The following is a 14,744-nucleotide window of genomic DNA, read 5'->3' as shown; positions in this document are numbered from 1 at the left end:
CTAGAGTCCAGAGGACCCCACCCCTACCATCAAGGACCATCCTGTGGCATCCCAAGCAATCCACATGGCACTGAGTTCAGACCACTACCAGCAAAACTATCCCCAGCCTCTCCCCTCCCCACTGCCTTCCAGGGGCCCTCCCCAGTAATATAGAGGAAGCAAAGGCGAGAGGGTGGCCAGAGGCTTTGGCAGAGTGACATTTATTTGCCAGGTTCAGCAGGTACACAGCCCACCGACCTTCATACACCAGAGCAGACCCACAGGCATGCAGGGAGAAGGGCAGGACTACCCCGAGTGCCAAGCGAGGGCTGGGACCAGTGTGGCTGCCTGCCCAGGCTCTAGTAGGGTCTGACAAAGGGCACCTGCCAGGAGCCTCCATTAGGAAACTGGGGAGCTTTATTCACTCCCTCATTCCAGCAAAAGCAACTCAGCGTGGCCCAGAGACACCTGGGCCTCTCTCTAAACCTTGATAGAAGGGGAAGTGGGTCATAGACATAGAGTGTTCCTGTCTATTTCACTGTTGAATTGAGAGAGCAGAAAACCTGACCCTGTGAAGGGCAACCCCCCAAATCAGACTACAGGACACTGCCAGGCAGCAGGCCCCCTGCCTGGGATGGAGAGGACTGTGGACTGAGCCTAAGGGAGCCCATCTGGGAAGAGCCAGTGGCAGCTGTCCTTGTTCAGCCCAGGGTAAGGACCCAGCTAGGCTGGTACGCTAGGTCCTGGGTCTGCACTCCGCCCTCCCAGATCTCATCGCCACATCCTAATTGCTCCTCCTTCCCCTTGCAGGCTCCTGAAGCTCAGGGCACAGGGCAACCCACTGCAGGACCCAGGAGGGCAGGAAACAGCGCAAGGGTCTTAGGAGAGACATCCCAGGGACAGAGATGGGAGCTTCTACCCTCCAGCTCATTCTTTTTCACTTCTGAGGACCCCCGTGGCTACCAAGCAGTGCCCCCAGCCATGTGACCAGTCTTGACTTAAAGCATACTGCCCGAGATTACAGCATTCTCTATACCAGCCTGTTTCCACTCCTAGAGCAGCCCACACACCACAGGCACATACCTTCATGTGCAGGAGCCTAAGACCGCTGACAGGGCCTCGCTGGAGGACCAGCTCTCAGGGCAAGGCCACCCAATTTAGGGCCTGGGAGAGGATGGGACCTTCAGGGCCTGCCTGGGTGGGGGGGAACTGTGAGGCAGAGAGGGGAGGGGGGCAGGGGAGCAGGGACCTCCTGAGTATCCCTAGAGCAGCATCCCACAAGAAACAGAAACTGATGAAGCTAGCAAAAGACAGAAAAAGCCACAAGGAATCCATGCAGGGGCTAGGGCTGGTCCCGCCTCTGGCCTGCCCACTACTCACGCACATACACACAGGAGATGAGACTGGTCTCCTGTGGCCCCCAGACATGCCCCATGCTGGGAGGCAGGGGCGGGGGGGAGCGAGGGCATCATGCCAGTGACTCTATGTACAGTGAGAAGCCCCTCATCCACTCTCCCACCCTCCTGCCCATCCCCCGCCCCCCACAGCCTGCCCCCTCAGCTGCTCTCCACCCTCCGAGACTCCTGGGCACAGCCAGCAGCCTCTTCCCCTTTACTAGAGGGTGGAGCCTGGCCTGTTGCGCCCCCTGGGGCTGTGCTGTCCGGCTGGGCCAAAGCCGGCTCAGGGGTGGCAACAGCCTTGGCAGCCGGTGTGGCACAACTTTGGGTGGTGGGCACGGTGCTCTCTTCCACGGCTGGTGTGGCTCTCCCATCAGTGGCTGGAGTCACACTTCTGTCGGTGGCTGGGGTGACACTCCCATCGGTGGCTGGGGTGATGCTCCCATCAGTGGCTGGGGTGACGCTCCCATCAGTGGCTGGGGTGGTACTGCCGTCTGTGGCTGGGGTGGCACTACGGTCAGCGGGGGCCACGTTCTCGCTCTTTGTAGTGTCACCCGCTGTGGCTGGGGCGGCACTGCCCCCAAGGACTGAGGCAGCTGCACTTGCAGCCGTGGCCCCGCCCGCAGCCCCAGGGGTGGCAGTGTCTGTGCCAGGAGCAGACTGGGCTGCAGCCGTGCCGGACTGCTCTGGGGCCCTGAGCCGTTTCATGAGGGTGGTCACTCGGACAGCTTTCTGAAAGAAGGACAGTGGAGAGAGGCTCAGAGTGAGGCTCATGGAAACTGGATCTGTTTATTCACAAAAGCCAATCCCAGACCATTCCATGAGGCTCTGGCTGCCTCTGACCAACCCAGGGCCAGGGCCCCAGCTGCTCAGCACACCTGCCCGAGGTCATCACAGTGACTACAGCTACACCTGATGGTTTAAGAAAAGCCTGTGTATGTCTGCAGGGCTGTGATGCAGGCCAGAAACTGTGGTGCCAGAAGGAGCACTGGGGATCAAGCCAGGAAAGAGAACCATCCAAGCCTTACCTTCCATTTAGCTCTGGCAAAGTTCTTTTCAATCTGGGCACAGACACCGTCCTTAATGTTCTTATCAGAAGCAGCATTGCCAGAAATCCTGGAAAGGGTACAAGTGTGTCTAGATCTGAGGGCATATGGCCTTCATGGAGACTGTGCCCAACCCTTTCCTTATACAATCCTAGGCAGACCCTCTGAGCTGGCCTGAGCTCTGGGTACCCCCCTGAACCCCAACTCAAGGCCTCAAGGATGGAGGAAGACAGGACAAGGAACCCCTGGCCTCTCCTCCCATCCTTCCTGCCCGCCCCCCAGCTCCCTGCTCACCACTCATGGGAGATGGCCTCTTCTGCAGTGATCCGCTGGTCTTGCTCCACCTCCATCAGCCTTGTGACCAGGTCTTTGGCTGGGAGAAAGCCAGGGAGAGTCTAGGCATGGGCACCCCTCTCACAGTCTAGAGGTGATGAGTGGGCTCGGGGATGGGATCAGAGTCCAGCAGAAAAGGTTGACAGCCGTCCCCTACACCAGCCCTTTACTCTGCCCTCATGCTGGATACCTCCTCACCTGCCTGCGAAATGTCATCCCAGTATGGAGAGTCAAACTCATAATCGCCAGCCAGGATCTTGCGGAAGAGATTCTTGTCGTGGTTCTCATAGTCATCTTCCTCTACCTCCTCATAGAAAGGTGGATTCCCTGAAAGCCTGCATGGGGGCCCATGTTCAGGGTCATTCAGGAAGGCCATGGATGCAGACCCTCATCCCACCTCACTGCCAGCCTGTTTGCCCACTTATCCACTTACAGGATGTACATGATGACTCCAATGGCCCAGCAGTCCACAGGGCGTCCATACCGCTGCCGGCCTACCACCTCTGGGGCTGCAAACAGGACCCATCTGCTGGTCAGTATCAGCCCTGGCCTGGCCTTGTACCACCCACACCCATTTGCTGGGATGGGGACTTTCTCCTCCACTACCCACAGCCAGGCCTTGAAGGCTGTGTCCCACCCCGCCCTGCCCTACTCCCTGCTTGCCCAGGTATTCGGGGGTCCCACAGGGCTCCTTGATGAGGCCATTCTCTAGCTTAGCCAGGTGAAAGTCGCTGATGACGATCTTTGAGTTCTTCAGTCGGTTGTAGTAAACCAGGTTCTCCAGCTGCTCCAGCCGGGAATGGCATGCGGGTGGGCAGATGAAGACACCATGAAACCCTCAGAGGCTGGACCACGGCCTCAAAGTGCTGCCCACCCCAGCCCCAGGCCAGCTGCCAGCGGCCCCTTTGACCTGGTTGCTGGCCTCACCTTGAGGTTCCTGTGCACGATCTTGAGTGAGTGCAGGTAGGCCACCGCCTCCAGGACCTGCCGCACCACGTTGCTCGTGTCTCGCTCCGAGTAGTAGCCCTGGTCCAGGATCCAGTCAAACACCTCCCTCCCCGTGGCCCTGAGGGACACCAGCCCCTGAGCCTGGCGTGGGCAGGATCGGGGGTGGGGCAGGAGTACGTGGGCAGGCTACCGACACCAGGCAGCTGGCTGGGCAAGGCACATGGACCTGGAACCCCAAGGGTCCAGAAGGGGGGCTTGCCCTGGCTGCAGAGGGTGGAGCAAGTAAAGACCTGGGAGGACTAAGGACTCCTGGAACCCCAGACCCACACTCACAGCTCCAGGAAGATAAAGTACTCCTTGCGAGTCACAAACACATCCACCAGTTGCAGGATGTTTGGATGCTTCACCCTGGAGGCAGAGAGAAGAGCCAAGTGCTAGAGCTGGGTAAAGCCCCTCAGAGAGGCTTTGGTGGCTACTGTGGGCCACAGCACACTAACTGGCCGGAGGCTGGTACTGTTGAGGTCCCTGGCCCTCCAAGCCCTGCCCTGCTTCCTCCCCTCCGCCACCCCAGCCCAGGGCTTCACACTCACATCTTGAGGATGCCTATCTCGTTCTTTGCTGCCTTCCGCACCTTGCGGCCATCCCTCTTCTGGAACTTCTTGCAGGTGTGCAGCTTGCCTGTCGTCTTGTCCTTGGCCCGGAAGATCTCACAGAACTCCTCACTGCAGCCAGCAGGCACTCCCCTCAGCCCCGGCCTCAGCTTGGGCTGTACTCCACTCCCCTTTCCCCAGCCCTGGCCCGCCCACCCTGGCCCAACAGACCCGGCACTCACGTCTTGATGACCTGTCCCAAATCATATCTGTCAGTCACCTCCGATGGCTGGTTATAGTTCTTCTTGTCGCCCAGAGTCACACACCCAAACGGCATTGCCGGGCTCTGAGCTGCAGACAGGATGGGGTCTGGTTCAGCTGTCCCACTCCCCACTTCTCCACACAATGTAGAAGTTGTCTTTGGGAAACCCCAACCCAGCTCAGATCAAGCCAGAGGCCACATCTACACCAGAAAGGGCTAGAGGGTGGTCAGAATGGGATCCAACCCCTGCCTTTTTGGCCATACTTCTAGCCACTCAGCTTGGCTGCCCAAGCTACAGCAGCCCCTGCTTATGAAAAATATATTAAGCTGACATATCCTAGAATCATTCTGCATTATGTATAATCAAAAAGAGATTTATCAAATGATTGATTTAAATTTCAATGATTTCACAGATGAAGAGGGTTGTAGCTACCCACCCATCAGAGTCATCTCCGCAAGTCTAAAGATGCCAGGCATTGGCAAAGATGCAAAGAACATGAGCACTGCTGGTGGAGGGCAAGTGTCCCGTGTGCAAAACAGTTTGGTGAAACTATTGAAGTCGAACATTCCCTAATAACCAGCAATTGCACAGCTGAATATACATCCTACAGAAACATATACATTTGTGCAGCAGGACACTCATACAAGAGTGCTCATGGCTGCAATATTCTGAATTGCCCCAAACTGGAAACAGCCCACATACCCGTCAGCAGCAGGATGTATTGTGGGAGAGTCACACAATGGAATATTATTACACAACAATGGAAATGAGGGGAATGAGGGATCTACAGCTCTACCCAACCACATGGTCAATCTCACCAATACAAGTGCTGAGTGAAAAAAACCACCAAATACAGAGTTCACAACAGGCCTCACTAATCTATACTGTTTAAGGATACAGACATACTGGTCAAACTATAAAGCAACACTAGGAAGTAAACATCATGAGACCTCCTAAGAGAAATAAAAGAGGTTGTGATTGGGGGAGGATTCTGGAGGACCTATTTCTGAATCTGAGTAGTGGTTTCACAGGTCTGAGCTTTATAATAATTTGGACAAATGTACATACACGTATTGGGTTCATTCCTAGATTTTTGTTATATTTCACAAGAAAAAATGTGAATAAAAATTATGGCCATACGTACTGCCGAATACTTGATTGCTATTAAAAAGAATAAAATAGATCAAAATGTGCTGCAGTAGGACAGTGTGAGAAAAAGCAGGGGATAGAACAGTGGGTAAAGGGTGCTGCACTGGGGTAAATTTTTTAAACTTTATGGATTTGTGTACACTCAAAGTCCTTTCTGGAAGAAAATAAGAGTCTCCTTTGGGGGAAAGAACTGGGTGTCAGAGGGGCAGATTTATTCTGTTGTTGTTCAGTCGCTCAGTCGTGTCCGACTCTTTGCGACCCCATGGACTGCAGCACGCCAGGCTTCCCTCTGCTTCACTGTCTCTCTCAAACACCATCCACTGAGTCGATGATGTCTACTGTTCATTAATTTTCTGTTAGAATTTGTACTGTGGTTGTTTTTACTGATTTAATAAATACTGCATTCAGGCAGAGTGCTTGGGGGATTCCTCAGAAGGAGAACCCCCATCTGGGTAGAGAAGCAAGGAAAGGCTTTGAGGAAAAAGCAGCATTAAGGTCGGGCCTTAGAGGGAAAGGATTTGCCAAGAGGTGTGCAGGGGTAATGGTCTGGAAAAGCAAGACAAGCCTGCGTTGTGCCTCACTGCCAGGGCCCACAGGAGACCTGGCCATCAGGTCCAGGGGAGAGGCCTCTGGCCACGGGTGGCTACTCCAGGCAGAAGGATGAGCACAGCTGACTGCAGTAGGTTCCAGGCACTCTGGCACCTGGAGCGTGGCACCCCACGGATCTGCCACCCTGCCAGCCCAATCCTCACCTGGGATGCAGGGTGGACTGGGGCCCACACCCGTAGGAAAAGGCCTTCGCAGCCCTTGCTCAGAGGTAAACCTCAGGAGGGGAACTGGTGAGAGTCCAGACCTTCCCAGGTCTGACTCAAAGTTGGCCTCCTTAATGCCTGGTTGGTGTGACACTGGGGTGATAACACGCTTCACACAAAAGGCTGCATTCAAACTGCTCTGCTTCTTTGACTGTGCACGGGTCTCTCACCAGCCTGATTAGCACTTGCTGTGCAAAGCGCCTGGGCTGGGGCCTTGAATACCTAGGTGCCCTGCCTGAAGTGATTCACAGCCACAGTATGAAGGAGAGAGAACGCTCCCACCCGAGGAAGAAGCTTGCTCAGAGGGACTCTGCCAGCCAGGGTCAAAGGCCAGGACCCACACAAGCCCCTTGGCCGGCCCTGGCTGGCGCTTGCTTCCTACCAGGAGGAGGTTACCTGCTTCCCAGGGCACCCAGTCCTGCAAATTCTCCCTCAAATTTGCTTTCCGCATTAGGGAACAAATTCCACCATTCCCTCACCCAGGTTCTTTGGGCTTAGGGAACACAAACGCATTTTTCATCAGCGTGATTCAAGCCAGGGCTTTAGCCATCTTGTGAAGTACTGCAGAGGCAAACAAGAGAAGCTTTGAAGATCGTCCTCGACTGCGGATCTTTGCCACTGCGGTCACAGCCTGGCTCCTGCATCTGCCTGGAAGGAGCATGTGGCTGGAATCCCACTCTCACAGCTGAGAGCAGAGGCGAGGCCACCCACTACTGCCGGCCACCCATCTCTAAGGCCTAACAATCCGAGGGAGGGGGCTTGCATCAGTTGCCCCAGTGGCTCTGGTGTGCAGCGATTCCCTTTCCAGGCTGCAATCCAAGGGCCCTTTGCTGGGTGGGAGGGTGATACCTCAACCTGCAGGTCCCCCCAGAGGGCTGGGAGGGACCTATGGCTCAGCTCTGCTGCTCTGCTTACACCATTGCCTCTGGCAAGAACGCCCTTCCCCCCAAGTCTCCCATCAGTATCCTATTTGTCACGGCAGAGTTATTTATAACATTCAAAAAATCAGCAACTACCTAAACAACCAACAACAGGTGACTCGCCAGCTCAACCATGTCCACTCAGTGGAGGAAGTGTGGGCACTAGCAGGGGCACTACCCATCCTGGCCTCCCCATGGAGCAGCCTCCACGTGAGCTGGGTGCTGAGACCAGGGCTAAATCTCTTCTTTCCTTGTGATTCCCGAAGTTCTAAGGTTATTTGTGCCACGGATCGTTGGCGACCATCCTGAGGTTCCAGGTTCAACATGGCCCTTCGCTGAGATAACTTCCACCACCTCCACCTCCCCCCAACCCCACACCAATATCTCCCCACTCAGCCCTGCAGCGTGGGAGCTTTTGTATATGCCTGTCCCTGATCTTGGCCCTGCTTCTGGCCGCGCATATGCACTCAGACCTGCAGGGACCCAGGGCCAGTCTTGGGGCTCTGTCTCCACCATGGGGACCTCTGCTCAGTCACATCAACCTGCAGCCATGTCCTGAAGCCTCGTGGCGGGACACACCTGCCTGCCGCTCCCATGGCTGCCCTGATCTCAGCCAGTCACTACCTCCCTTCACCCATCTAACTGCCCTCACTCGCCTCCACCCCCAACCTGGCCCCAGGGCAAAGAGAGGAGAAAGAGGGGCCCTGCTTCCGATTAGCATCTTGGTCCCTTCCACCCCCACCCACTCTCCCATCTGCTACCCACTGCTGCTGCCTGGGAGGCTGCCGGTGTGTGTACCAAGCCCCAGGCACCTGCTTGCAACAAGGGCAGCCCTGGCCCCAAAGCTGAGAGGAGCAGCTGAGACATCGTCAAGAACAGTAGAAGGCCAGGCAGAAAGAAAGAGTACATTTTTCACCCCCCTCACTGCCAAGGCCTGGATAGCCCAGAGTCAACATCCAATAGCACAGAGCTCCCTCCCAGTGACATGGGACCCTGGCTGGACCTCAACTCCACACTGGGACAAGGGAGGGCACAGAAGTCCCATCACAGCCATTTCCCTAGAGACATGCTTTCTTCCATTCTCTGCAGAGAAACTGACTGGTGTGCACAGGGGGTGGTCCCAAGGGAGCTTGGGGGAAGCGCAGAGCCTGGGGAGCCTCTGAGGGAGCCTGAGGGCCAAGCATTCCCTAGCTACTCAGGTCTGACCCCCTGGGCAAAGCTGATGGAGCCTCAGCCTACGGGTGCCTTGGTAATAAAGGGTCCCAAGCGGCCCTATGGCAGCCTAAGGCAAGTCTGGCCCAGGGGAAGCCTGAACGGGACAGAGGCCCCTCCAAAGGTCCAGGGGTCCCACAGGGTCCTGGCCCCTCCTCCACTGGGGTCAGCCTGGTTCCAGCCCCACCTCTTATAGCCATAATAGGAGTTTCCTGCTACTCTGGTCCTCTGCCATGTGGGGCTCCAGATCTTGCAGTAAATCTAGGGAGGCCAGGAGGGGCCCAGGAGGCCTCCAGCAGCCTCCCAACAACTGTGGGCAACACCTCCCGATTTAGTGGCAGCTGTGAACACCAGCCTGCAGGCACCCCCTCCCCTTCCCTGCTCTCTACTTTCAGGGACCAGAGCTGGGTTTCCTGCTGTAATCGACATGCCTTGGTCCCAGCTCTGCCCAGCGTGAGGCAGAGATTTCATCCACAGGACGGGCAGAAATAGAGACCTCGCTCTCAGGTCTGCGTCAGGAGGCAGAGTCAAGTTTCTCGTCCACCATCCAGCTGCTTTAGGTAACTGGGCAGGGGCCTGACCGGGCTGGGCCTTGGTCACTAGTTCTGGCTGCTGACTATCTCCCATCTAATGAGAGCGCATGCGGGGTTGGGGGGAATGCTCTCCAGTCTTGGGGTGGGCATACAATCCAGTGCTGTCTCCAGAAAGTTCAGCCTTCAAACATGCAGGCTGAGCCAAGAACCAGCTGATCCCTTCCAGGCACCTGGGTTCCAAGCTTTGAGCCCCTGAAGGAAAACCCACTGGGGGCCCTGCTGCCCTTTGAGTGGAGGAGCGGAAATGCAGAGTAGGCCCTGGGAGTAAAGGGTTGCTATGGTGATGGAAGTTTTTAAACCAGGGGAGGGGTAAGGAGAGGTGTTATTCAAACCCCTTCTCCAAGAATTCCCTGAGACTTTTGCCCTGATTCCTTCCCTATGGGTTCTGTGACCCTGGAGACCCTGGTCTCCATCAGGGAAGAACTGGGAGACTTTAGGAAAGAGAGGGGCAGGGCCACAGAGAGACAAAGGCACAACCTGCGGTGGAAGGGGGGGGAGTATAAAGAATTCATATAGTAAAAAGGATGCAGGCACAAGGACACAGGAGAAAAGGTGGGATGGGGGTTTTGAAGGGGCCTATGGATGTCCAGCAGAGCCCTAAGGTCTCCATGACCATGTGCTCTGCACACCTGGGTCAGGAGCTGCCCCTGATGCCTGGACCTTTGAGACTGACCCCTCCTGTATCCCCCTAGACAAGCACTGAACTTGGTGCGGGAAGAGGCCATCTGCTGTGGTCCCCTCGGTCACAACAGTTCCTCAGCCCCTCTCCCTGTCACCAAGGCAGCTTAGGTAAGGCAGGTCCAACATGTCGAAGGCACAGGCGTGGGGGATGGAAATGAAGCTTGGAGACCTGGCTGCTTCCCTTTGCAGCCCCTCCTGTCAGCTGACCCAGCTCTGCCTGGACTCCCCAGCTACCCCCACCCCCATCTGCTCTTCCCTAGAGGCCTTGGGTCCCCAGGGCCTCTCTGGCGGCTCAGCCTCATTCCCTGCCACCGCCGCCCCCTCCCCAACAGTGGGTTTTGTCTGAAGGCCAGAAACAGCACCCCGAGCAGTCTAGAAACAGGATAACAACTGCACAGCATCCTCCCCTCCTTCACCGACTCTGCCTCAGTTTCCCTGGATGGAGATCACTGACTCTGTGGCCTTCTCCCAGGGCAAGGACTGTCCACCTGCCAGGACAAGGATGGGAGAGGAGGGCCAGCAGCTGATATGGGAAAAGGCAGCTGATACGGAAGGAGGATCCCTACCAAATTCTGTAAATGAAAAGGAGAGAGATCTCTGCTCCAGCCCAGGGCCCAGCCTGACACAGAGGGGAGCGGAGACACCAATTTCTCAGTTGAGGAAAATCGGGCCCAGCAGGTGCCTAAAGCTGACGGGAATTGACTGGGGGTGGGGGACAGGGAGGACACCAGGTCCCTGCAGGTGGTCCTTGGGGGACTCAAAGCGACCCTTGGAGGAGGGTGGCTGGCCAGTAGCTGGACTGCTGCAGACTGAGCTTTTGGTGATAGACAGAGAGCCCTGCTTCCTCGGAGGGAACCTGGTAGCAGGCTTTGCCTAGGGGGTGCAGACAAAAGCAGTTTGGCACAGCTATGGGGGGCTGGGAGAGCCTAGGGTCTCTGCCAGACGCTACAGGCTGGGGAAGGCAGACTCACTCTCTCATTGTTCACCCTGCCAGCCGGGGGCCTTGCTCCCCAACCGTGCTGCCACCCTGACCCCCTTCCCCAGTGCTGCTGACTCGCCCCCGCTGGCACAGCAACACACATGCGGGCGGCACACGTGTGAGCACCAAGCCCCGCACCTCCCGGCAGAAACATGTGCGTCCCCCACCCCCACCGCGCAGCGCTGGGTCGGTACCCTGGACCCCCGCGGAGGCCCCCGAGTTAAGGCTTGGAAGCTGGATCTCGGCTAGGGGGCTGCTGGTCCCCAGGGGCTTGAGCCTCCTCCCCCACCGAGCGGCAGCCCCGCCCAGCCCCCTTCAGGTTGTCGCCCATAAAGAACTCTCGTTGTCATGGAAATTAGTGACTGCTTAGCTGGAGGGAGGGGGGGTCCGGGGGCAGTTGGGAGGGGCTGGAGGCGGCTCTGGGAGTCCAGAGGGACAGCTGAGCCCTCGCCCCTAACCCCCTGGGGCAGCTCAATGTTGGAAGGTTAACGTTTTCACAATTAGGAGCCCAGCGAGACGAGGGGTGGGATGGGGGACAAGGAGGGGAGATTGGCCTGGACTTGAGTCTCAGAGGCTTCCCTTGGGACCCCCGAGCCGTCTGAGGTGATGGGGAACTTCAGCCCAACCCCGCACGCCCAGCCCTGGATCTGCAGAGCCCGCGTACTCTGCCCCCGCCAGGACCCCAAGCCCTTGCAGCGCCCCCGCGCACTCGGCTACCAGAACCTCGAACCAGAGACCCAATCCCCTAAGACCTCGCAACGTGCGTTCCGGGAGCCCACCCCCTCCCGGCTCACCCCGCACCTGCAGCGCTGGTCGGTCACAGGGAGGATGCGATCGCGGGTTCAGTGGAGGCGCCGAGGGCTCCAGGGGCGGCGGGCAGAATCCGCTCCGGGCACGCGGGGCAGACGCGGCGCCAGCTGCAGCCACTTCGGCTCGCGAACCTCCAGCATCTCCCGCCGCTCGCCGGCACCGGATTCGCACCCCGGGCCGGGGGCGGGCTGGGGGCGGGGCCTCCCTCAGCCGGCTCCGCCCCTACCCTGGAGAAGCCTGAGCCCGGAATCCCACTCGGAGCAGGGCTGATGAGGGGTGGCAGCAGAGACGGTGAGCACTGGCCTGCGCGGCCCGGGCCAGGCTCTCGAAGGTTCCCTTAGGCACCGGGCTGACCGGGCAACAGGGACTGGAGGTACCTTATGATGCTCATTGTAGAGGGTGCGGCAGAGTAGAAGGTGTGGGGAGAAAGCCTGAGTCCTGGAACTGCACAGGAGTGTCTTGGAGGGTTGTGGTCTCTAGGGTACTGGCGCTCTGTCCAGCTCCCAAACTGAGTGAAAGTCGCTGAGTCGTGTCCGCCTCTTTTGCGACTCCATGGACTATAGAATCCATGGAATTCTCCAGGTCAGAATACTGGAGTGAGTAGCCATTACCTTCTCCAGGGGATCTTCCCAACCCAGGGATCGAACGCAGGTCTCCCGAATTGCAGGCAGATTCTTTACCACCTGAACCCACCAGCTCCCAAAACCTGACTCAAAGAGCGGAACCCACTAAAAAGAACCAACTGGGCAGTCACTAGGGAAAGCTTCACTATAGACTGGCCTCCCCTAACCAGTAAACACGAGGGTGTGTGTGCATGCAAGCGAGAGCCCCAGACCTTGGTGCCAGTCTCTCTGCCCACCCTTCCGTCCCCTCCTGCCAAGTCAGAGCCTTTCCCATCTCCAAGTCCCAGCCAGGGTGGATGGCCCAGTCTGCCCCCTTCCAGTGTGCCTCTGAATTTCTCAAGCTCTGAAAGTTACCTATGATAAGGTGTAGACTCTGCATTCTTTCCAGTTTAATCGCCCTCGAGCACTTCCTGAGCAGCATCACCCCTAGTGGCCTGGGCTAGGATACGGGGATACAAGAGAACTTACAGCCCCCAGGAGTCCCAGCAGACCTGCCCCCTGACCTGAGAACCTGACCTGACCTGAGAACCTGCCCCCCTGGCTGAGAACTGCCAGGGGGAGGCTCTGCAGGAAGTCCTTGGCCATTTCTCTGTCCCTTGTCGTGGATGCAAGTGGACCAAATACTTGCCCTGCCACCCCCCACCCCCTGCTCAAGCCTTAAGGCCAGTGTGTGAAGGCCAGACTTAGGCTTGCCTGGAGCTGGGCCCCACCTCACCCGAACTCTTCTGACCCCATCCTGGGTGGGGTCATCTCCAAACCTTTGGCCATGAGTGAGTCTCTCCTGGATGGTTTCCCGTGGCTGCAGGTGTCCAAGTCAGGAAGTTGAAGCTAGGGCTGGGGCTGGAAGTCTAGCCTGGGACATGACTATTTAAACAGGACCTGTTAGTATCTTTCTCCTCAGGGGGTGATGAGGAGCCCTTCACATCCTTCCCTGGGTTGGTCACAGCCTCTTGGCTCCCTGGGCTCTGGGTGGTCTCAGTTACCACACTGACTCAACTACTGGTGAGGACTCTCCTGGCGAGCTGGGCACAGGCCAGAGCCTGTGTCCTGTCTCCGGGTGCTCAGTTCATGTCTGCAGAATGAATGAATGGCCTAGCACTCAGTCCTTCCTGCTGTCTGCCCACTGTCATTGAAACAGTTCTCTGAGTTGTATGGTGCATCTGATCCATGGCTTGCCGACCCCACACATCACACACATTTTCTGCCTTTCCTGAAGATCATGGTGGAGACGTGAGGCCAAGGAGAAGCTCCAACGTGGGGGATTTCGAGACAGGGGAAGAAGTGGCTCGCTATAGCCCTGCCTGCTGCTGGCAGTGCTCCACCTCTTCTGGGTCCCGTGCATACTCCATGTGCCTGTGGGTGAGCACGTGGCAGGGTGTATGTGCACACGTGTGATGATGTCTGTGAGTCTGTGCTCTTGTGCCAAAGGAGATGGCAACAGCGCAGTGTGTGCAGTGGTGCCCAGGGGCACGTGTTTGCATTCTGTGTGCACCCAGGCATGCTTGCATGCATGTGCACATGGACGCTGTAGCTAGCTAGTCCTGGTCCCCTTCCTGCCTGACACAGGCCTTAGGACTGGGGAGTCCGACTCAGGGTGTGATAACTGGACTCAGGAAGAGGGCAAACCGTGCCCCGGGGTGGGGTGGGCTGTGATGACCCTATGTCATTGGCCATTTGTAGTCTGTCCACAAAGGGCCGTCCCTCACTCTCAGGTATGTGTGAAGATAGCCAGGTCTCTGTCCTTTGTGGAGAGGGCACCCCAAAGATGAGAACCCAGGGTTGGGACAGGGGCATGGCTTGTCCCTCAGCGCTCAGCCAGAGGGACACAGGCAGGGGTGCCCTCCAGACAGGAAGTATCAACACAGCTGAGTGCCTCCTCTCACCTCTTCCCGGCCGTGAAAGACACAAACCCTTGTTCCTACCCCAGCTCTTCAGAGCTAGACAAGTCAGGGGTCATGGATTCTAGCCACCCCCTGACCAATGGGAGGCCCTTTAACACATGGTGAATTTTGGGACTAAAATAAGGCAGTTGGCATTGGCATTACCCCATAGCCTCTATTAGGATCTCCTAACGAGATCTGTATTCTACTCACCCTGTGGGCAGGGTTGGCCCGGGTTGGGAGACAGAGGAGGCAAAGGGACCCCACAGTTGACAGTTCTGGCTCCCACCAGAGAGGTAGGATAAGGTGGGAGTCTCCATATCCACAGAGGCTACAAAGGAGCCTCACCCTCCAGCTCAGTTCATATTTCCCATCCAGGATCCAGGACTTATAAGCCCCCTACCCTGATTTCCTGCCCCACGGCATCAAAGGCCAGCACTCCCACTCCTTCATATTCTGATTGGCTGACAGAAGCCCCTGCCTACCTAGCACAGAGCTCCAGCTATGGTTCGGACTTCAGAGGGAATCT

At 57.3% G+C, this 14,744-nt stretch overlaps 1 protein-coding gene across 2 annotated transcripts; it reads right to left on the bottom strand.

Annotated features, from left to right (window-relative positions):
- Window positions 1–181: 181 nt before the first annotated feature.
- Window positions 182–11,902, bottom strand: CAMKV (CaM kinase like vesicle associated). 2 transcript variants are annotated; one of them, XM_043886185.1, is made up of 11 exons: window positions 11,704–11,902; window positions 4,536–4,644; window positions 4,294–4,425; window positions 4,037–4,111; window positions 3,683–3,821; window positions 3,419–3,539; window positions 3,189–3,264; window positions 2,954–3,090; window positions 2,717–2,795; window positions 2,405–2,492; window positions 182–2,108 (listed from the first exon to the last, which is right to left on the bottom strand). In XM_043886185.1, the coding sequence occupies exons 2-11, from the start codon at window positions 4,628–4,630 to the stop codon at window positions 1,536–1,538; spliced, it is 1,515 nt and encodes a 504-aa protein (XP_043742120.1). In that variant the 5' UTR covers window positions 4,631–4,644; window positions 11,704–11,902; the 3' UTR covers window positions 182–1,535. The 2 variants fall into 2 exon arrangements, with proteins under 2 accessions (XP_043742120.1, XP_043742121.1); XM_043886186.1 differs by having other exon boundaries at window positions 11,697–11,863.
- Window positions 11,903–14,744: the final 2,842 nt, after the last annotated feature.

Source organism: Cervus elaphus, chromosome 24, assembly GCF_910594005.1.
Source record: "Cervus elaphus chromosome 24, mCerEla1.1, whole genome shotgun sequence".
Lineage (NCBI taxonomy): Eukaryota > Metazoa > Chordata > Mammalia > Artiodactyla > Cervidae > Cervus > Cervus elaphus.
Note: the sequence above shows the minus strand (reverse complement) of the source record. Positions and strands in the feature narration are given on the sequence as shown.